Source organism: Calonectris borealis, chromosome 10 (assembly GCF_964195595.1).
Source record: "Calonectris borealis chromosome 10, bCalBor7.hap1.2, whole genome shotgun sequence".
In the NCBI taxonomy this organism is placed as follows: Eukaryota; Metazoa; Chordata; class Aves; order Procellariiformes; family Procellariidae; genus Calonectris; species Calonectris borealis.
Window position 1 is genome coordinate 24,704,132 of NC_134321.1, and position 21,876 is coordinate 24,726,007.

Consider the following 21,876-nt stretch of genomic DNA (forward strand, 5'->3'; position numbering starts at 1 on the left):
TGACTACAGCTTCATATAACCAGCACCCTGACTCTGACAGTAATCAAACCCATGTGCCTAGGGAAGAGCATTGCATGAGCGGAAACATTTACTGATGCTTTCCCCAGAGCACTTTGCCAGCCAGGGACCAAATGAGGCTTAGAATTTGAGTCCACAGCTATAAAACTAAATGGGGAGAATGCAGATTTTGGAAGCTCAGGAACCCCTGCTTGGCTTAGCTGACTGCAATTTTGGCATGCCTGTTTATCACCATGTGAACTAGATTGCCATCATCTCAGGCCTTCTTTTGTGTTCATAAGTTTAAAAGAAAAAAAAAAGAAAAGAAAAAAATAGAAAAAAAAGGGAAAAAAAAAGAGGGAAGAAAGGGGGGAAGAAAGGGGGGAAGAAAGGGGGGAAGAAAGGGGGGAAGAAAGGGGGGAAGAAAGGGGGGAAGAAAGGGGGGAAGAAAGGGGGGAAGAAAGGGGGGAAGAAAGGGGGGAAGAAAGGGGGGAAGAAAGGGGGGAAGAAAGGGGGGAAGAAAGGGGGGAAGAAAGGGGGGAAGAAAGGGGGGAAGAAAGGGGGGAAGAAAGGGGGGAAGAAAGGGGGGAAGAAAGGGGGGAAGAAAGGGGGGAAGAAAGGGGGGAAGAAAGGGGGGAAGAAAGGGGGGAAGAAAGGGGGGAAGAAAGGGGGGAAGAAAGGGGGGAAGAAAGGGGGGAAGAAAGGGGGGAAGAAAGGGGGGAAGAAAGGGGGGAAGAAAGGGGGGAAGAAAGGGGGGAAGAAAGGGGGGAAGAAAGGGGGGAAGAAAGGGGGGAAGAAAGGGAAAGGGGGGAAGAAAGGGAAAGGGGGGAAGAAAGGGAAAGGGGGGAAGAAAGGGAAAGGGGGGAAGAAAGGGAAAAAAGGGGAAAAAAAAAAAGGCAGCTCATTTCCTTGATGTGGCAGATGAATTAACCAGTATTCAAGGAAGTCTGAAGTGATTATTCCCTGTATTCTTAAAAGATGTGCATTCAGATGCTTTGAAAGATTCATCTCCCAGGCTCACGGTCTCAACCTTCATATCACCGAATTCATTTATGTAAACGACACACACGTGTCCCAAGAACAGGAAAGAATAATCCAAAGCCTGCGTAATGCCTGGAAAGGGATGAGAGTTCGCTCACTCCAACACAATGCAACTCCAACCGTCTCTACGGAGACTGCTCCTGCACTTCACCAGGAGCTGTGTCAGGCTTTGAGAGAAGAGAACACTCGCTACTGGAGAAGCACCACCGATCTGGACAACAGGCGTGTTGCTGACCACGCCTGAGGGAATGAGATCCCCGTCTGTAACCCATCAGCCGTTTCATTTTAGGCTCTAGGCTGAGCATCTCATGCTGTACCGAACAAGAGCGGAGCTCTGGGATCTGCAACGGACTTGTATCAGTTTTCCAGACAAGGTTCAAGTTGCTGGCTTTAAACTATAAAAGCTCTTGATTTGGGGCTTAGTCATAAAGCAGAGACACCCCAGGCAGGTTCCTTGCCACGTCCCCTGAAAGCGGAAAGACATGCTGGAAACGAAGTTGCTGCTGTGACGCAAATGCCCCCAGGTGCCATCGTGTGTTATCATTGCAGGTGCACTACAACTATTTTTTAGATTTTTTTTTTTTTTAAAAGAAGGTGAACTGAGGAATATAAAATGATTAGATGTGTATTTTGACATACTTGTTTATATAAAAAGAACAAAGTGGAGAAACATTGCAAAAACCTGTGCTGAAGTTTTTTTCTTGGTTAATAAAAATAGAAAATGAAAGATGTATTAAGATGCATTAATTTTCTATTGGTTTACCATTCTCCCTTCCCATTTCTCTCTTGGTAACAAAGAAAAAGAACCAAGAAAGCGCAGTAATAAAGGAAAAACTTTAAAACAAAAAAAAACAAAAATGAAAAAAAAACCTAAACAACCCCAAACCAGAAATACTACAAAATGAATAGATTTTGAAGGCAAGCACTCTACATCATCACATTTTCAGGGAAGCTTGAGGGAGGAGATAACACACACTGAAAAGAATTCCTTTTCATGAACTATATGCTAAAAATTACTCTGCAAGAAACCTTTTTCATGCTAAGTCATTGGGGGGGGGAGGGGGGTAGGGAGAGGAGGGAATATGCAAGTCTCATGAAATTTTACCAGTAGCTAATTAAATACACTTCTAATTTTTAGCATCATGGAATTCAGGTATATGATTTGTTACACCAATATAAAAAAAACAAAACCAAAACCAAACGCCAAACAAGGAAAAAAACAAATCCTTTTCTGTAGGTAAGAAAAATACTCACTGATGCAGATTTTTCAACAATCCTAACAAACTCTGGCTGTATGGAGTAGCTCTTTCTTTCTACTAATATCAGAAAATGTAGAATGCTGAAGAGGAAACAAAAGTTAAACCAAACCATTTAAAAATACAGTACTGTGACGTTTTATTTCATTTTTACCAGTACTACATGCTTACTACCACTAGGAACAGACATGCCTTTTTTTTTATTTGTTTTGGTTTTTAGTTTTTCGTGGTGTTTTTTTTTTTTTTAAAACCTATATTAAATGTTGACCTAAAGCTTGCTGTGCCTTGGAGATCTGGCTCAGGAATTAACTGCATGAATTTTTATTTAAATAGATAACCACTTAAGTTTGAAAATAAGACAAATACAGGTGAACAGGAAAATTAAATTACAAATTCAGTTCATACAAATATCTCTTATTCTATGCACTAAATCCTGTTAATTAGCTGAGATCTTTTAAAAATTCTTAAAATACTTATGAAACATTATTTACAAATTATATAAATAAATCCTAGGTCACTTTTAAATTAACCAATACAACAAAAAAGTCACCTTTTTGTACTGTGTGTACTAAAAATGTTCTTGTTTATTGATCATAACCCAGTTTGCAGTATAAAACGTTTGCTCACTTACATCAAAATGGGTTCAAATAGAAGGAAGGAAGGTATTGGTTTCAAAAGAAAACAAAACAATATTATAAATGCTTAAAATCAATGAGGCTTCTTAATGTTCTTTTCTGCACAGTTTGCAGTCATTTTTAGAAGTCCCTTCTGCAGTATTTGTCTTGTGAACAGGTCATCTCAAAATAGCAGAGACATAGTTTTAGCAAAGGGAAAATATTCAGTACATCGCTCACACGTCACAGAGACCTTTTACCAGGAGGGAAAGGACAGAGAACGGAATGTCAGTGGCCAGCACAAGCCTTTACAACATTTAACTTAAAAGGCAGCATTTATAGAACTAATCACAGACTATACACATCCTGCACTGAACAGCAATCAAAAGGACTGGAAAATATACATTTAGGAAAACAAGAGAACGATGGTTTTCCATTACCTTTGTTAAAATTAATGCTTTTCTCCTTGTCTTTTGTTTTAAAACCAGCATCGACACCACCACAACTACAACTACCTTTTCCTTTAACATAACATATGCCAGGTAACTACTGTACGTGAGAAATGTACAATAAAAGGAGAGAAACCACTGAATTTCCTATGCAGACACATGAGAATATAAAGCCATACAGATTCCAAAGTGCCATGAATACCAAATTCAAGTGATGGTTTGTAGCATGTAGGAAAGAAACTAAATGGAACTTGCTCTATGGGTTGCCGAGCCCTTCAGCTGTATCTTCAGTTTCCCCTTTGGCTGCTTTGGTGAGAATTTCCATCCATTTCATCTGCAGTTCTTCGTCTTCCGCACTGAAATACAGAGTTTGCTGGGACTGGCAAAGCTTAAAAACATGCTTCACTTCAAACTTCTCACCAGAACCTGGTAAACTGACTTCGTATCCAGGCAGAGGAATAGGACGTGGGCTCCGTCCATCCTAAAGACAAAAAAGAACAAATATAAGAATTCAGTGACAAACGGTATTTGAAATGGGAGGAGCGGGGGTATACTGCGCGGGGAAGAAAGATTTCCTCTCAACGGGATTAAAGAAATACCTGTTTCAAACAGTTTAACACTCGCTTTGAAGCAGTAAGATGTGATTGGAGATGCATTACCCTACAGCCGAGACATGTCACCGGGCACACGCTCGGGCTAGGCAGCTACACCCCAACTCTCACCAAACCAGAGTGTCTCGGTGTGCGCCGCCGGCTGACGACCCCTCCCTGCTAGAGCCGTGGCCTGCCGTCCCTGCCCACAGAGCGAACACGCGCGCACGCAGCACGTGAACGCCGTTCCACAGAACACGCGCATCCGGCGCCTCCTTCAGTACTGCACTTAGGAAACAGAGAAGAGGTGATACCGACTGCTTAACTTAAAACAACACAAGGCAATGACTGTTGGTGCTCTGTTCTTCTTATTTAACAGATTCCCTTTCGCAGTAAGATCCAGCGGTGGCGTGGCTGGGGATCTTCATGTTATTTCACGTAACTTACGCATGTTGTCTTTTACAAAAAAGCCTTTGCATGAGGTACTGGCAATCAGATCCAGCTGAGAATAGTTCTGTGTAGTCCCTTTTGAACCTCATGGGACATTTGTAAGGAGACAAATAAGCAGAGCTGGACACTGAGACACAAAGACAACTACCAGGGAAGAGACTTTGAAATAAAAGAGAATTTCAGATTCAGAAGGTCTTGGGTTATTTATGATGCCTTTCGGAGCTGTCAAGGAGTCGAAGCTCAGATTCGTGAACATCCTTTAAAGGCCAGATTAACTCACAGATCTAAGGAGCGACACAGCTCTCTAACAGTCACATCTTGAGCATCCACCAACTCCTCTACTAAGCTCTTTGGCAAGGCAGGGTGTGCCATGACCAAGCAACTCGTTTCAACTGATGCCATCACCGCACTTTCAAAGGTGGGTCCCCAAACTGAAGCCTAAACCGCACAGGCATCAAGCATCTGTAAGAAGTTGTCGCCTCTTGTAGCAGCTACTTGTGTAGCAGCCTACTCAAGTTCAATGCCTCATACCAAAGTTAACAAGGCATCCCACAAAGAGGTGGCAAAGTCATTCTTTTGTCACCCCATACTGAATGCAGATGACTTAGTAAATCTGGAAGGGGACCACAGCTCTGAGAACAATGGCAAAAAGATCTACTTTTCTAACACTTAGACTAAAGAAATGCAAGGTTCAGAACAGCTCACAGCAATGCAAACACATACATTAACTAAAGGGGCAAAAAATACACAGTCAAAAATATGCCTACACATTTTATTAAATACAAGCTTCCCGATTTATTAATCTGCTACTTGTTATTGTTATGCAAAAATGACAGAGTCCATCTGCTTGAAGACTAAGCACTATTCAAGGAGATTTACAGCAACTTTGGGTCAAACACTAAAGAATTCAGTTCCTATTTGAGTGCAAGGCACTGTGTAAAAAGCAGCATACAGTTTCTAGATCCTGACACCACAGCCGCATCGTATAAACAGGGAGGTCTTGCACATGCAGAAGTTTGAACTGGCATGTAACAGGGTAGCTCTGAACCTGCGTACGTGGCAGTGCTAAAGCAAGCAAATATGGGACTGATGAACACAAAATGCACAAGAGCACATGCAAGCTCAACTATGCCTGCTTCACTGATCTTGTCTTAGAAAAAGACACTAAGACTTGTCACATGTAAAATTGGAGGTTGCCCATGACAATGAAAAATGATATCGTTTGTAGCCAAGAAGTGCAGTGTAAGAGCAAACTGATGTTTGAATTGTACATGTTACACCTACCCAACACGTGCAGACACAGGCAAATTAAGCAGACTGCCTTTGGTCTTGCTTCCTCCCTTTTCTTAATATGATGCCTTTGCCACTTTCTCTGTACCTGCCTGATCCAAAAGGAAGGGATTTAAATTACCTCTGAAAAGCTGCACTGCTGACAGACAGAGGTGAAGCACTCAGCCTCCAGTCATACCACACACCCAGACCAGATCTCTCTGCGGGACCATGAGCATCTCTAGATTTCTTCTGGCACTGAGCCCTTCCCCTCCTACCTGCAGTCCAACAAATCTGGGGCTGTTCTGCACCCACGAGGAATTCAGGCCCTACATCGAGCACGTAAGTAGGATTTACAGGCCTTACAGAGAGATTAATGTCACATTCCATTTTTAAGAGCCTACTGGATTTGGCTGGTTGAATTGTGTTTTTTAAAATATTTCTGTATGCAACACACGAGGGTTGCATGATATCAGCATTTCATCAAACCAAACTACCCAGTGCTGAGAAGACCTTTGCTTTAGGATTGATTTCAATCATTTTCCTGAGATAGAGAGTGATACACAAAAATCTACTGGATGTCTAATACTGTCAGTAACCACAAGCATTGTGCACTCATCCTGACTCTAAGCAGCATAATACTAACGTGGTGATTACAGCAGCATTTATTTATTGCTCTATTACAGCCATTACAAGGGTTTCAGATTTGGGAATGGATAGCTCAATTCCACCATACAGGCAGTTCTGTTTCACAGACCCCTCCATACAGACATCCCTCTCGCACTGCACGTCTCTCTGCAGCGTATAAGCTCTCTTACACAAATATACAGAACAAGTGTTACCCACTGATGGACCAGTTATCATTTTCCCTACTACTATTGAGTAGGCTTAGAAAATCCCTGTTTTTCCACCCAAACTCCACTCTCTACCCACTTACGATCTAATCCCAGCCTTGCACAAATCGTTGAGAGACTCCTGTGATGCGATGGTGTGCCAAGATGCAAAACTCTGCAGGACGATGAAAAAGGACAGGCAGAGTTTTGTGTGGGGCCAATTAAGGCTTCACCTAAAGAGGATCAACAGACAAGCCACAAAAATACTTCTCTAAAACTGTGAGCTCAACTTCAAACTCAGCTACTCCCTTGTTTTGTAGGAGTAAATCACATTTACACGATGAATAAAAGATTTTTCTTCAGAATTTATAAAGCAAAATTTTCTGTTGGATCAAACCTGATAATTATCATATGCACTAGCTCCCCCTATACTAGATTTACCCTCCGTATTTCTCCAAAATTCATTACTTCTCTAGCTAGCTGGGAGTCCTTAATTCTGCATTTCTCAATCAGGTGTAAGTTACTGTCAGAGCTCTGGAGGTAGTTGTGCATTTTACAAGGCCAACGGGGGCAGAAGCTCCAGGTGGAGCCCTCGGAAAGACAGACTAATTTCTATAAAACTGCTGATCCTTAAGCTTGAGGTGGTCTTTGCTTATAAGCAAACTCTTATAATTCCACTCAGATAAACATGACAAACAGCTGCACAAATTCTGTCTCAGTTCGAGGACAGAAAAAATTTGTACGATTTCCATACCTAAATAAGCTGTGAATTTTATCCTCATGCATAAAGCCTTATGCAAGACTTAAACCGTGAACACTCAGGGGATTAATTCATTCTCCTGGAACAAGGATCTAAAGCAAAAGAGCAGTTTTCTTGCTATTTTAAAGCCTGCGAGTCATATTTCCAGTTGCATTGGCATCCCTTCTGTGGTGTGAGGGCTGGGGGTGCAGAGGATGAAAGCTGTCAGGGCTTTTACTGTATTAGAAGCTCCAGATTCAGCTTGGTTTACTCCTCCTTCCCAAGAGGCAGCTATTCTTTCTGTTCTTTTTAAAAATAATCCCCCAACTTTCAAACTCCTACGGTCACGGTTCACTTGGTCTGTGTTTCAAGACCTTTAATACCATTGTTGGCAATATTATTCCCAAAAGGCACCTCTTTTTTTTAGGCACTGAAACGCTTTTTTGCAGGCATAAAGAGGTTTCTGAGATGCATCAAGGTGGTTGTACAAAACAAAACGATGCCTGGGAAAATAACATTCAAGCACGTGAGTGGTTCCTGCTGATTCCAGACACTCAGCCACGAGGAAAGAAGCTCTGGAAGAGATTTTTCTCAGAAGTCTCATCTATACTATGTAAACCAGAACTAACAAGAACGTTGGGTTAATATCAAGGAATGGGATTTGCTTTGTAATTTCTTCCTTCAGTTGGATGCAAACTGGATTGCAAAAAGTCAGTTGGATAAGCGTGGGAATGGTAGGCCCTTGAAGAAGGGACTCATTTTTGTTGTTTATAGTCTCAGCCTGCAACTGGTGATTCCTGATAGTAAATCCTAGCTCGGTTATTGAATGTAAGATAGATCAACCTTGTCCTGTATGCTTTCTTGCTGCTTTATTGGGAGATTTGTATCACACCTGAAATAGTTGAGGACACTAACCACTAAATTTAACTGTCATAAAATCGACAATCAATGTCAAAGGCACTATTTTCCCCTAAAAAAATAGGATCTTACTAATAATATCAACAGAGGCTCAAGATCAAATTTGGCAGGACGTGGAGCAAAGAACGTAGCATCTGAAGCACAGAAGCTCCTCCAGCTTCCAACCCTGGCTTTGCATGACTCTCAGGAGCGGGCCTGGAGAATCGAGCATCATTCTGCTGTGCACTAAATACAGCTGGTTTATGTCCCATGGGTTACTACTTGTGCTGTCCCGAGACAATCGGTTGGGCACTAGGAGAAACCTTTCTAGGTCATACCATGTAAGAGGCGTTGCTTCCTCTCAACTCCTCGTTCCAATCATCTCTTAGATGACATACGTTGTTCCTGGGTGAGGAAGGCCAAAGAATTTAGACCTCCCTCCCTCTATTCCCACTCTCCTTCCCTGAGCTTGCCTGTGAGAGACACTCTGGCTTGGTTTGTACGGGATACAGGGCTAGGACTGGTCCTTGGCTGAGGCACAGCTTTCACATCAGTTGAAATGTTTCGCAGCGAAGCCATTCTCTCTGCTTTGCTCTTTAAAGCTCTTTTCCTTTCCCCAGACTCTGACTCCAGAGAGATCTAAAGATTGGTTTTGTTGCATTCGTTTGAGGCAGTGTGCTTTTTCAACTTGTAATTTCAGTCATGCATCTCCTGTTGACTAAGGGGGAAGGCAGGCAGCTCGCTGCCTGTGGCATGAACTGGAAGCTTACCCAGTATGGGGCTTGAATCCCAGACGAAGCCAAGTGGGCTGTGTCTGGAGCTCCACATTCAAGCTTTCAGCCTCTCGAGCACTATGCTTAAAACATTACCCGTGCTTGTTTAAAACCAGGTGTTCTTGCTGACAAGCAGCAAAACGAACACACTTCTAAGGACAACGTGTACTTCTTGTTGAACATTTGCTACGGGGTAAGCTTTACTTTGAATAGCTTTATAAAATCGTGGGTAATATTTAGTTCCTAGCTACAGCCATACAAACTGATGCTAATAAAAAGCAAATCCTTCTTATCACTAGAATTACAGCAGGGCAGCTGTAGGCTGAATTCAGACCCATTTCTTCTTCCATCCCACCCAGGAGATAAAACAAAGCTGTATACAAACGTGTCAAACGCCAAATACAAAATTGGATATGGGGGATCTCATTTCAGCATTGTCATTCTTTACCTTTAGCACTAAGGAAGTATGACTGATATTTCTATTTTGGATATTCTATCTTGGATATAGATATTTCTATCACTTGACTTTCATCACACACAAATCCTAGTTAGCTTCAACAACACACTTTAAAAAAAAATGCTTACCACAGTAATTATTTCAAGTAAAGATAAAATCACATGATGCTACGACAAGGAGCTTTACCAAACACAGTCCATTTTTCAGGCTAAAGAACATCTACATTTCCACAAATTCCTCCACCCTCTCAACCCAGAACTAGGGTTAAAAAAAAAAAAGAAAAGCTTGAACCAGCAATTGCAATATTCAGACTGCTCTGCAGCTCTATACATTTTACAGGAAAGTGCTTTCCCTAATGACAGGGTAATAAAACCTTTGAATATACCTGCCTGAAACCTCTAAAAAACCCAAAACATAATCAAATTATCCTTGTTTTGTCCTTTTTTGTTAAAAAATGGAAAAGAAAAGCTATGAGCTTAAACATTTGCTCACAACTATATCAGCAGTAACTACAGATAACAAATCTGAAATCTCTGAGGCTTTGTGCTATATTCAGAACACCAAGTTCATTTTTGTTGTTGAAACCAAGCCAAATCCTTTGACCTATTTCTCAGCTCGGCATATTTAAACTTCTGCTTTTTTTTTTTTTGCTGTGTGTTAACCCTCGTGAATGTCGTTTTACCTGGCTACTTCCTTGCAGATACAGAACAAGAGGTTCAGTCTTGGGGATGGTCACCCACATTTTGTACCAAGTCTTCCCTTTGTCAAGGAACTGGAGGTAGCTGCTGAAGAGGCTGTTTTCAGCTGCTAAGATGCTTTGCTTCTGGATGAATTAAAAAAAAAAAAGAAAAAAAGAAAAAAAGAGCTGTTTCCTTTCATGCTTATGCAGGCAAAATACTTAGAATTAAGTATACTTAATTTAAGTTGTCCGGAGTCAAATAATACTGTAGGGCAAATGCTGGATAGCCCACAACTGAACAAAAGTTTAATCGTTATTATATATTATCAAGAAATAGCACAATTCCATGTAATAGAGGCAGATGCTGAACTACTGTTCCCAGCGGACATGAAGTTAAATTCCACCTCCACCAAGTAAATTGAGAATGGTAATTAAGATGATGCAGCTAGTTTCTTGCTTAGCAAACTGGGCTGGGAGACCATTTCAAATGAGTGCAAAAGGTGTATTAACAGACACTCTTGTGCGCGGATGCAGAGAGATGTGAGTCAAATCAGAGAGCACTAAGGCAAAAAAAGATTGAAAGAAATTTTTGTCTTCTGATAGAAAGCAAAGAAAAACAAAATTCCTGTTCACATTAGACTTTGCACAGAAGTTTCCTGGGGATTTCTGGCATCTGCTAATAACACTTGTAAAGCGGCAATCTCCTCAGCTGCTATTAAGTTTGTGAAGAAAGTTTAATGTAAATAGGAGGGAAAGAAAAAGACGGGCTCTGATCTTTCTTTTTTATACACCTACTTTCTTGCATTTTACCTGATCCTTTGAAGATTTAACAGAAGGCTAGAAGCCCGAGCGTATGAGAGGAAAATGACTCTTTTCCTTGGGTTTTTACAGCTTTCTGCTGTAATCTGCTTTCTAAAGTGAAGCCATAGGTTTGCTTTTTGGCTTTTCAGATTAACAGAGCTCTCGGCTGGTAGGTGCAGGTTTTCACTTTACTGGCAAACAGCTCTGCTGAAACAATGCTAGAAAGTTTATCATGAGATACCACGGACTATACTGATGCGTATTAAGTGCTCATCATCTGTAGGCACAGCTGTAGTGTATATCTGAAGTTTTTGATGGTATCAAGCTCCGGACCCAGAATCTTCTCTGCGCTCTGCAGGCGTGGTAGTTCAGGGAAGGGCAATGTGCATTTGTAGCTTTACCCCAGTTGGCATTTCTGAGATTCTGGACGTGTTTGGGTGCAAAGCTGACAAAGCACCTGAGCAGCAGAGTTCACTCTGGGACACTGTGCTGGTGTAATTTTATCTGTGTAGCTACATTTAGTAGCCTGGAAAGAAATACAACATGCTGGGAAGCAGAGCGGGCAGGGTCTAAGACGACTGTTTGAGGAAGCATTTATTACAGGAGCTCTGGATATGCACTGGCAGGTTTACGTTTCCTGCTTATTGTCTGGCTCTTTTCCACGTAGTTTAGTTCTGATGAGGAGTATAACAGGGCTGGAAGGCAGTCTGATGGCTCTGAGGGGTGGCTTCCAGAAAGATGTTTTTCAAGGTAAGATGTTTTTCAGTATAGGCTGCAACTGTTCCCCAATTTTCCACGCACTGCTCAAAGCAAGATGGTGTAGGTCAGTGTATCGGGGGAAGGATGATTTGCAATGAAGTTAAGTTCTCAGTGTGTCAGTGGCTCTTTCAAGAATCTGATGTCTCTGCAGGTCCACTTTCAATTGAGACGAATGTCCTCTTTTACACACGCAGTGACTTCTGGCTGTATTTCACAGGTAAAATAAATAAAAACCTTTTCTTCAAGGTGGCCCATGAAAAGCGTGGCACGTAATGGTACTCACAGCTCTGCCCGTAGTCTAAAAAAAGCATTGGTAAGAGAAGGTTCAGTTGTTGTGGGTGACGATAAAACAAATCAGTTTGCCAATACGTTTCTTGTTCTTGTAAAAAAATAAGGGTAGGATGTGCCGCTATCACGGTATAAAGCCTGGTGACATCTGTGGCAATTGTGAAGCAGTAGTTTACAGAGTGTAATTTGTGGAAGTCACGTCTTGGAGAAAAGAGTCTGCATTATAGCAGGTTTGAGAAAGTTTCAGTGAATCCTGATAGTCTTTCAGAAGGATGCCATGCTTTTGCACAATCAACTAAGAAAAAATTCATTTCAACGATATTTTGACAGGACGTGAAATAAGAAGTGCAAAAGTATCTTCTATATGGAGTTAAAAGTGAAAAAACAAATCTTATTTTGCCAAGTTTTGCCAATAGTTATTGTGCAAAATTCAGGATTGGAAATGCACCATAATAAAAAGAAGCCAGAAGTTTTTCCTTTTTTTTCGTTACTTTGAAAGCTGAAACTTAGCTGCAAAACCTGTGTGCATCCCTGTATGATCAGCATCCTATGATGAACGCTCGCCATTTACTAACAGCATTCAGGCTGCATGCACATTCAATACAAGTTATAGACCAGAGGGTCAAATATCATGGTGGGGGAAAAAAGATAACCAATTTTATTTGTTTTAAATAAATACATTTAAAAAAAAAAAAAAAAAGAGACTCACAAGGGCAGCTAGCACACCAACAGTTTCTTAGCCAAATACTGTACCTCTGCAGCTTGTCTTTTCTTTTGTTCTCCGACTGCTTCCACTCCAGGGCTGCATGGGCTTGCTGGTAACTGCAGAAAACACTCTTTACACACTCGATTATGACGGCTATTATCTGCAAGTGGTTTAAACTCGGAGCATTTTGCACAGATCGCCTGTATCAGAAAGATGGTGCTTTATCATCATCATCAAAACATAATCCTTCTCCAAAGAAAGTGACTCGCAGAATGGTTGGTATTAAAGTAAAATCCAGAAAACTAATGTAACCTTAAGATAGATACGTTTTTTTATATTTACTTTATTTACCTCCATTAGTAATTAATGTTTTTGTGATCCCATGCTGTGTACCAATATACCTAATTAAAGAGAACATATGCCTTTTGGGAAATACTTTATGACTAACATCATGCAATTTTGCTTTTCTTTTCTTATAAGCCTTTATGAGTCAAAAAGGGCTTAGCTGACAAAGCAATTAGTGCTTTTTAATGCCAATCATAAAATGGTCTAGGAAGGACTGATTTTCAGACTAAAGGTGGCTGACATCAATTAGGCAGTTCAGCCTGATAGAACTGAGGAATCAAAAAATCACTGACCATTTTAAGAACACAGTCCAATATATTATCCATTAAAAACTGTTTGTCTGATGCCAAATTAACAACTTCTGATTCCTTTCCTCAGCTGCCAAGAGCACACAATGACACATCGGTCCCATGAAACCAGCGCTTGTGAAGAGTGATGGATCTGCAGCTCTGGAACCTGTTTTCACGCTTAAAATCTGACTCTGCCACTTGCTGTTGCACAGCTGCTCCGGGGAGAGAAACTGTCCCCCGGGGTGCAAGGCAGGGGCAGTCAGCTGGATTCCACATCCATTCTGAATTTACTGTACAATAATAACCAAAAACGCCCTTCAGGTACAAGTATATTTATTATATGCTTCACTGCAAGTTGTTAATTACTATATGAAGGTAACTGCCTTAATTCAGCAAGTGTTAAGTGAAGCACCATTCTGCCAAGTTATATAAACAAAAGCAAGTTAGCATTTTTAGAAACGTCATAGTCTTTCCTTCAGACGAATTAACTTGAATTCGAATGCTATTGCCATGTCACAAAACATCGCAAAACCAACAACTGTTTAACAATAAATTATTAATAATGTAATTCTTGTTATCTCTCTGTCCGTGGGGGAAAGCTATTATTTCATTCCTTTAATAATACTGAGTTTTGCAATGGAACATTTTAAACCCCCAGAAATGCATTTCATTATTTTAGTAATTATTAATAAAAACAAACCCAGAAGGTTGAAAATCCCAATTCCGGTGCAAAGTGTCTCCTCCACAGTAATTTTCTTTCAATTGCTGAGACTGAGGTTTCTTCAAACATCTTAACTATACATTTAGGTCTCTTTTCACTTGAAAATTTATCTCTACTTCAAATGAATAATGGTATTTAAATAACATTATTCTGTACTAGTTACATTAGGAACATTGAACCGTGAAACTCAAGTCACAGAAGGCAGGTTTCAAGTCATATTACAGAAATCAATCTCATCTCGGCCGTGGTTGTGATTTTCAGAAGAAACCCTGAGAATTAAGCTGTCAGTGAACGGCACTAAGGAAGGGTGGCTAAGTGCCTTCAGTAACCTGGCCTTGAATCTCCAGGACTGATTTTTTTTGACTTTTCAAGCAGAAGGAAACCACTTTGGTGCAAGCAATTCTTGACAACTCTGCTTTAGGGAAAGAAGAACCCATCCATCTTTAATATTGTATGCTCAGCTGTTCATCCTCGAAAGAGCTGCTGTGTGAAGTAAGGCTGTCAGAAGACCATTCTGTTTCTGCAAACAAAATATAGGGGACAACCCCCTCCCCAGATACATGCACATCCCCAGAGAAGGCACCACCTTTTTTTTTATCCACTGTATTTGCCTTTAAAACAGCACCAGAGTTTTGCTCTTTTTCCCCCTGATTCCCAGGGGGTAAAGGACACGGAAAGATCTGCTCTGTCAATGACCTGCCATGAACCAGAACATCTTTTAGTTCCTGCACTGAAAAAATAAAAAATTCTCTTCAACAGTCTCTGCAGAAGAAACTAAAAGCTCAGTGCATTCTGATACTTACTGCCCCACACTGCTTACAGTGGTGCCGCCTTTTAGTGATGGAGTTAAAGCTTTCGCTGCAGCTCTTGCAAGCCTGTTTCTCCTTGTCTCGCTTGGATTTGGAAGATTTCCTGCAAGAATCACTCTGAAATGAAAAGCACAATTATGTGATTTTTTTTTTAAAAAAAAAAAAAAAAAAGATCCCAAAACAATTCATAGAGTTCTCCTACTGACAAAGATCCTCTTTGGGTTTCACACCATTTTAGGAAAGAATTCATGTAAGCCCTGCTAATGGCCTGCGGCTGGATGGCTGGCTCGGCCGTTGGGTGTTTCTGGTGTGGCATTATGTGATCTCAGATTGCTCGAGCCAATTCTTCAAGTCCCTCTCTGCCCGCTTGTGCCCTTAGAGCCGCCGAGCGACCTCATCTCACCGTCTGTGGGTAAGGAGGAAGAGGAACTGGCAATGTGGGCCTGTCAAAATACCCTTCCTTCTGTCACTCACCTCTTCCTCCCTGCTGCAACGTGACTTGGTTAAGGTACATGTTGTTGACTTCTGAGTGCATTATAAACTCTTCTGTTCATGGGGAGGAGATGAGAAGGTTTTGGGAAAAATGACTTGACTGAAGAAGTGAACAGTGCTGGCAGTGGATTTTTGCACCACCCAACTTCAAATGCTTAATTTAGGAGTTTCCTTAGGCTCCCTCCCAGCCCATGATGAAACATAACGCTGCTCAGGAAGACAGGGACACCTACACCAGGGACCTGCTATCAACTGCTCTTGGCAGAAGACACTTTCTATCAGCTGTCTAGATAGCCAAACAAGTTTAGCCTCTTAAGCTAAGTACCTAAGCTGGTACATAAAGTCACTTGATATAATTAAACCCAATTGTACAAATTTCTGACAAACTGAAGAGCATTAACATGAAAATGTGCAGTTCATAAAAATACAGCTTCACACAGAACTCCAAGTAGACCCCCTGTTCTGTTTTCTTTTTTAAGGAAATAAATACTATTCCTCCTTCCCAGTCAGGGTGGCTACATGCAAGGGATCAGCAGCTCCCTGGGGGTAAGCCTGGGGCTCCCGCAGCCAGGCAGCATCTGCATGGAGATCCCAGCCCGAAGGCGGTGGCTGCACCACGTTCCTCCGGCACAGCTCTCTCATGAGAAGAGGTTTGATAACTCTCTTCATTTTCGTTTGCTTGACACAATCATTTAACAAAGTCCTGGGAGAAGAAACGTTTCCTCTAAATCAAAAGAGCAGAGGTATTCTACATTTTTTCTGAAGATTAACCAGGTGAAGATCAGGCCCCTTGTAGGTTACACAGATTCTGGACTCCCTGACACCCCCCGCTTCCCTTTAAGCCGCATGCATACTAAGTCACAACTTAAGTCCACTTGAGAGACAACAATTGGCTCAACGAATCTCCCCATCTTCAAAGCCGTTATTGAACACAAGGATGTGGGCGCGTGGGGGTGGGAGGAAAGGCAGCAGCAATTACGATTAGCAGAGGCTGCCCATGGATCACCAGGCAGGTGTCACGGGCGCTAGGGAAATTCTGCCATTTGCCTAAGGTCTCACCTTAGTGGTTACGACTAACCTGCAGAAGTCACTAATACAGGTTTTCAGGCCAATTAAAAAAAAAAATCAAATTTTATAACCTGACACCACTCTCCCATCCTCGAGTCTCTGCCCTGCCATTCCCTGGTTACAGAGGAAAACACATTGTCTTTCGGCAGAGCCACTGAAACCGCCCTGCCTCGTAATGGCATTACACAACAAAACCACAACTAATTACTTCTAATTGGATTGGATCTTTTCATTTTTATTATCTTTTCTATAGCTGCAATAGCAATGTTTCAAACTTGTATACAAGTACATAGGATGTTTTGCAATTCAGCTTGGTGAAGCACAGTCATACGGATTTCTTCATTCAGGAAAATCACTATACCCCCATAGACGTACATATTAATTGCTCAGCAAAACAGAATGCCTGAAAATCCAAGTCCTCCCCCACACATAAGCAGAGTGCAGTATTTCACTTTTCTTGTGAAGAACCAGATGTAACCAGTATGACATTGAATTACAACAACTGAACAATGCCTCGGATGAATCATTGGCAAAGAAGTTCCTTTCAGACTCCGTTAGACCCCTCCAAGTACGGCATATAATTAAGGCGATTCAAAAAGCTTTTACTCTGTAGATTGCTGATGATCAGTAACTTTTTTATTTGTATCACATATATTGGCTAAAGTCAGCCGTTTCTCACTCTGATTTTGATGCTAATACTATTTAATTTTTTAGAAGACTGATTTTCCTTCCACTGGCTAGGGATGGACTCCCCTTAAGTTGTTAGATCAGAGCATGTCCTCACTGGTCAACTTTATTTTTCCTCTTCTTAGTAGTTAAAATTTGCATATAGCTTAACAAACCTTTTGATTCTTATTTTTAACTTTAATTGTTAACAACAATTTCACTAGTGTTACTGGAACGGCAAGAGCATAAATGAAGGCACCATTTAGCCTTGTGAGCTGTGACTGCAAGATAATCTTGATGAATGCTAAACAAAATCAGTTTTTGGCTTTCAATCGATACCTACACGTGCCTGCATAGGAAAAATGCTGAAGTTCCTCTAATATGAATTGAATGGACTGCTTCATGTGGAAACTGGTTAATCTGATTTGTACTTCAATGGGAATATCCCATCACCACCCACATGCATGTTTCTATAACACAGATAAGACTCAAGTTGAATACTTCCTCTAATGGATCTCGTACGTGACTTCCTCCTCATGTGAAACAGTCTGGGCAGCGTTCGCTTTCAGAAATGCATGACCCATATATTTGACAAAGGAAAGAAAGCAGAAAGGGTATTATATTGGGCAAGATTTGTTATGACAGTTACGCATGAGCTTTTATTTTAGACCATTATATTTTAACTTGCGCTGTAGCATACAACAAATATTTAATACTAACTTCACTAATCAAAAAAGGCCCTGGATAAAGAGGTCTTTAAGTGTTTGACGAGTACCAGCAATGTTTCATAATATTTCTCAACATTATAAGAATACAGTGAGAACACAAGAGTTTGAAACATTGCTATTGCAGCTGTAGAAAAGATAATAAAAATGAAAATGTATTTTCTTTACAACTTGGCAAATTCCAATGAGCAATTATAGAAGAAAGACTTATTCAATATTATGTTATTTAACTGCTGACACTGTGAAAGAATTAAGAGGCCCTTTGCTTTCTGTCCCTGTGAAAACCATGAGACTTTGCTGCACGGGCAGTCCCCCCATCCCACCCAGAGATGGCTCAGGAAGTTGACCTTGCCACGTACTCTTAACTATACACCGTCTGAACAGAGAGGTTTTTGTAGAAAACAAGGACGTGCATTGTAATTCACAAACCTTGTTCATCAAAGATAAATTTAACAGTCACTTTGCAACTGTGTCCTCTGTTACACAAGCTGTGTTATTTGCTGTTGGTGTATGTTAAGAGGGAAGGTAATACAAAGCTGCCCTAGCTTCACCTGGAATATCTTGATACTAACGCACTTGAATAATTGTCATGTTTCTCATCTTTCTTGGTGTACCCAGCTCTGTTTTGAAGCTGGTGAGTCTGACAGGAAAAAACACTTGCATAAAATCTATTCAGAGCCAGGATCTGCAATAACTTCTTTCAGACTGGGCTGTTTTGACCACTGATTTGCTTTTACTCTACCGCTGCATTTAACTCTCTAAACCTTGATACTTTCCTCCAACTTTAAAATTTTGGTGGAAAAAGAGCGTATACTCCAGTGAGAGGTACAACTCTGCCTAGAGCTAAGTGACTGCAAGGTGAAGGCCTGTGGCTGGACTGCTTAGGAAAGCATCATTAGTGAATCACTGGGGCCTCCATTTGCTTCTGAAAAGCAGGGAAGAAACACCGAAGAGCTGGTAGGAACAGCAAGGAAACCAATGGGCTCAGGAGACTGTTGTTCTGTTATTTATTACTTGCTATATATTTCATTTGGTCTGGGCCAACAGGTGGAAATTAAGCCTCAATGCTGTACACGCAATATATACACAGTCTGATGAGACTCTTACATGGGCAGACACAACAAAGGGGTTTCAAATCTTTTTCTTCTCATTATGCTTATACAGCAAATTACATATTTGGAGACACCCACAATGGGGCAGAACATCAGCAGGTGCTTCTGGAAATGCTGAATATATGTGAGAAATTAATTTAAATTATATAGTATATTTTGTACTTTGTAATGCAGCAAAATTGTTTAGTTTGTTTCTCTATATGCCAATGTCATACATGCAAGATTACATGCCAGACAATCTTCCACTGGCTTGTACTTTCCTCGTGCACGCAGAAGGTTGAGCATAAACTGTGCTAGCAGTGCAGTGCAGCAAACAGTTGCCACAATGCTGTACAGCAAGCAGGTTATGCTTCCTGCATTAGGTTTTCACTGTCTGGTTATGCTAACGTGCAACACTGAACAAAAACCCAGCAGACTCTTCAGGAGACTCAGCAGAACCGCAGGAAGGAGATACTAGTTTGCTGACCACCACTACCACCAAGTGGTTTGTGTGTGGAAGCTGTTAAGCACAGAATGTACTTGCTCATGTACTCACTGAGATGTTTCTAAAGGGATGTCATCATTAAAAAATTAATATTTTCTAAAGCTGCAACTAACATCTGAATTCATTGCTCATGCTGATGTTATCCATTTGCTACAATACAGCAGAATGAGATCCCAGAATCAATAATACATAATTTTGGATATTTTTAGCTTTGTGGTTTTGATCAACTCCATTTTTATTTCTATCTCAGGAATTAAATTTTTCTTTAAATACACAACTTAAGGAAAATTACTTAATGTGTCAAGATATACTAGGCAAATCACTGACACAACTATTCATAATCAACTAAAAAGATCTAAATTTTTTTTTATTTAATTACAACTAAAATTTACATTTCCCTAAGAAACTTAAGACCAACAGAAATTTTTGTGTGTTTGTTTTAAAATACTATATAAAACATCTTTTTCATTAAGTAGCTAGCTCACTATAGCATCTGTAACTCAAGGAACAGGGGCACCAATCGCAACACTGACTACAAATAAATAAAAAATTGCTTAGGGAAAATATGAAGTGTGAACAAACAATAAACAGCAAGGAGTACACTAATTACAAAACTTATTTTTAATAAGCTCTTGTTTGCATAGGTCAGGTTGCTGGCTTGTTTAATAGCTTTTCATTGATACTCTGTAAATTCTACAAGTCGGTTACGAGCTTGGCCAGAGGTCTGGAAGAGCCTGCTAAGTGGCTCCTTTGTTATTAAAAAGGTGATGCTAATACATAATAGCAGATAGAGGTTTTTTTGGTTGTTGTTGTTTCTTCTTGTTGGGGCTTTTTTCAGTAAACTCAGCTGACCCTACGGCATTTCCTGAAAATTTGTTATTCTCAGAAGACATTTTAGAAGGGAGAGATAAGAATGCTAAAAAATAGAACTTATTAAGGACTCAAAACCTCTGGTTTGACTCAGCAGCAGTCACAGACATTATACAGAATGAAAAATATTTTTAAAAGTATATTTTGCTTTTGCGGCAGCCAATCACTTACAGGCCAGAGATGTATGAAAGTACTATCATCTCCCCCTCTGTTATTAGCAGAAACATGAAAAGCACACTATGAAAGAAGTGTTGATCAAAATTTGGTTCTGGAGATGAAATCCTGAATTACACAATAAGACAGTATTAACCAGCCAGGTTTCCTTGTCTCTCTTTGCCCTCCTCCCCCCAAGCATTCAGCGTAGCTCCCTATCAGAATTCAAAACCAAACAAAAAAACCCACAACCTCCCCCCAACGCTACAAATGCAACAATCAACTTCCCTCCAGCTAGGTTCCCCTTAACTAGGTTCACACACATGGGCAGCATGTATCTGGAACAGGAGGATTTAAATTCACTGATGGTGCAAACTCTGCAAGTAGCTGTGGGTGTAACTTAGCCAAGAGGTTAAGGACAGCACAGCTGCAGGAACAGACAGCAGAGTATAAACCCATATACTGAAGCATCTCTGATTTTTTTTCCTGCTACAAGAGAAACATAACCCTCTCCCCCTTGCTCTACCAAAAGTATTAGCTTCAAATTACTTACCCCTCCAAGTGCACCACCGCCATCTGCTCCTGGCATCGATTCCACTGAGCTGGTGCTTGCTATCTGAGAGAAACAGAATGACACAGAACAATTTCAACATGGACATTCTTCCTAAAATATACTAAACATCGAAAAAGAAAACATGGCATCATTCGGTTTTAGCCCCTCAACTATTTGCTTGTGAATGCAGTTTAATTGCATATGTACTCAGCCACCCTCCAACACTGGGCTGACTATGAAGCGGGTGAATTCACGGACGGCACTGCGTTGCCAAGTCTGCTTTTCGCTGCAGTGTGTGCCTATCCCCCATAAGCACCGCAGAAAGCAAATGGGCAGGTTTTGAATTACACCACTCCATGCGAGCCCTGCAAGCCAAACGAGTGAGTGCTTTGTGTAGTCAGTGGATTCTGAGGAGGAAAAATATTTACTCCATTCAAACCGTACTCAGTTAAGTTTTTCTTAATTGTAATACATCTCTTAATAAATGCAAACCGGCATCTATATGTATTCAATACATATAGAGGGCAAATAACAAGCTTATGTACACCAAAATCATAGGCTACAACTTAAAAGGAAAACCATCTCATCTGTCATTAATTTACAGGGAGTTTGGTAGTTTACAGGGGATTCTCAAAATACTAGACTCTTTATGATAAATTCTCCTGTTATTCCCATAGATCATTCTTCCTTTGCCAATTAGACATCTCATCTTTCGAGGTTATCCAAATCTCCAGTGCATTTTTGCATTCTAGCTTCATTCCATTTGAAAGCAAAAAGGTTTAATCTCTGTTATTAGAAACAACCTGAACTGTAGCTTTGAGTAAGCAGCCAAATTGAAGAGCTATTCATCCTGATACCTAGTTGTATCTATTTATGTACTAATACAATCAATCGATTCCTGAGAACAAGCAAAGGAGCAAATGCATTCCCTGGGACTAGGGCTGTGCCACCCCCAGAGCACTTCCTCAGGGAATGCAACTTAATTAAAGG

At 40.7% G+C, this 21,876-nt stretch overlaps 1 protein-coding gene across 4 annotated transcripts in view; it reads right to left on the reverse strand.

Moving 5' to 3' along the window:
• Nucleotides 1-2,408: 2,408 nt before the first annotated feature.
• FGD3 (FYVE, RhoGEF and PH domain containing 3) overlaps nt 2,409-21,876 on the reverse strand; it is a 107,307-nt gene continuing 87,839 nt past the window's right edge. For 3 of the 4 annotated variants that reach the window (XM_075159457.1, XM_075159458.1, XM_075159459.1), the window contains exons 15-19: nt 20,887-20,949; nt 14,758-14,880; nt 12,646-12,798; nt 10,048-10,188; nt 2,409-3,838 (exon numbers count right to left, since the gene is read on the reverse strand). In XM_075159457.1, coding sequence (XP_075015558.1) covers nt 3,614-3,838; nt 10,048-10,188; nt 12,646-12,798; nt 14,758-14,880; nt 20,887-20,949 — 705 coding nt within the window. In that variant the 3' untranslated portion in view covers nt 2,409-3,613. Of the gene's footprint in view, nt 3,839-10,047; nt 10,189-10,854; nt 11,903-12,645; nt 12,799-14,757; nt 14,881-20,886; nt 20,950-21,876 lie in introns of those variants that run through there. The other variant, XR_012675111.1, reaches the window with a different exon arrangement.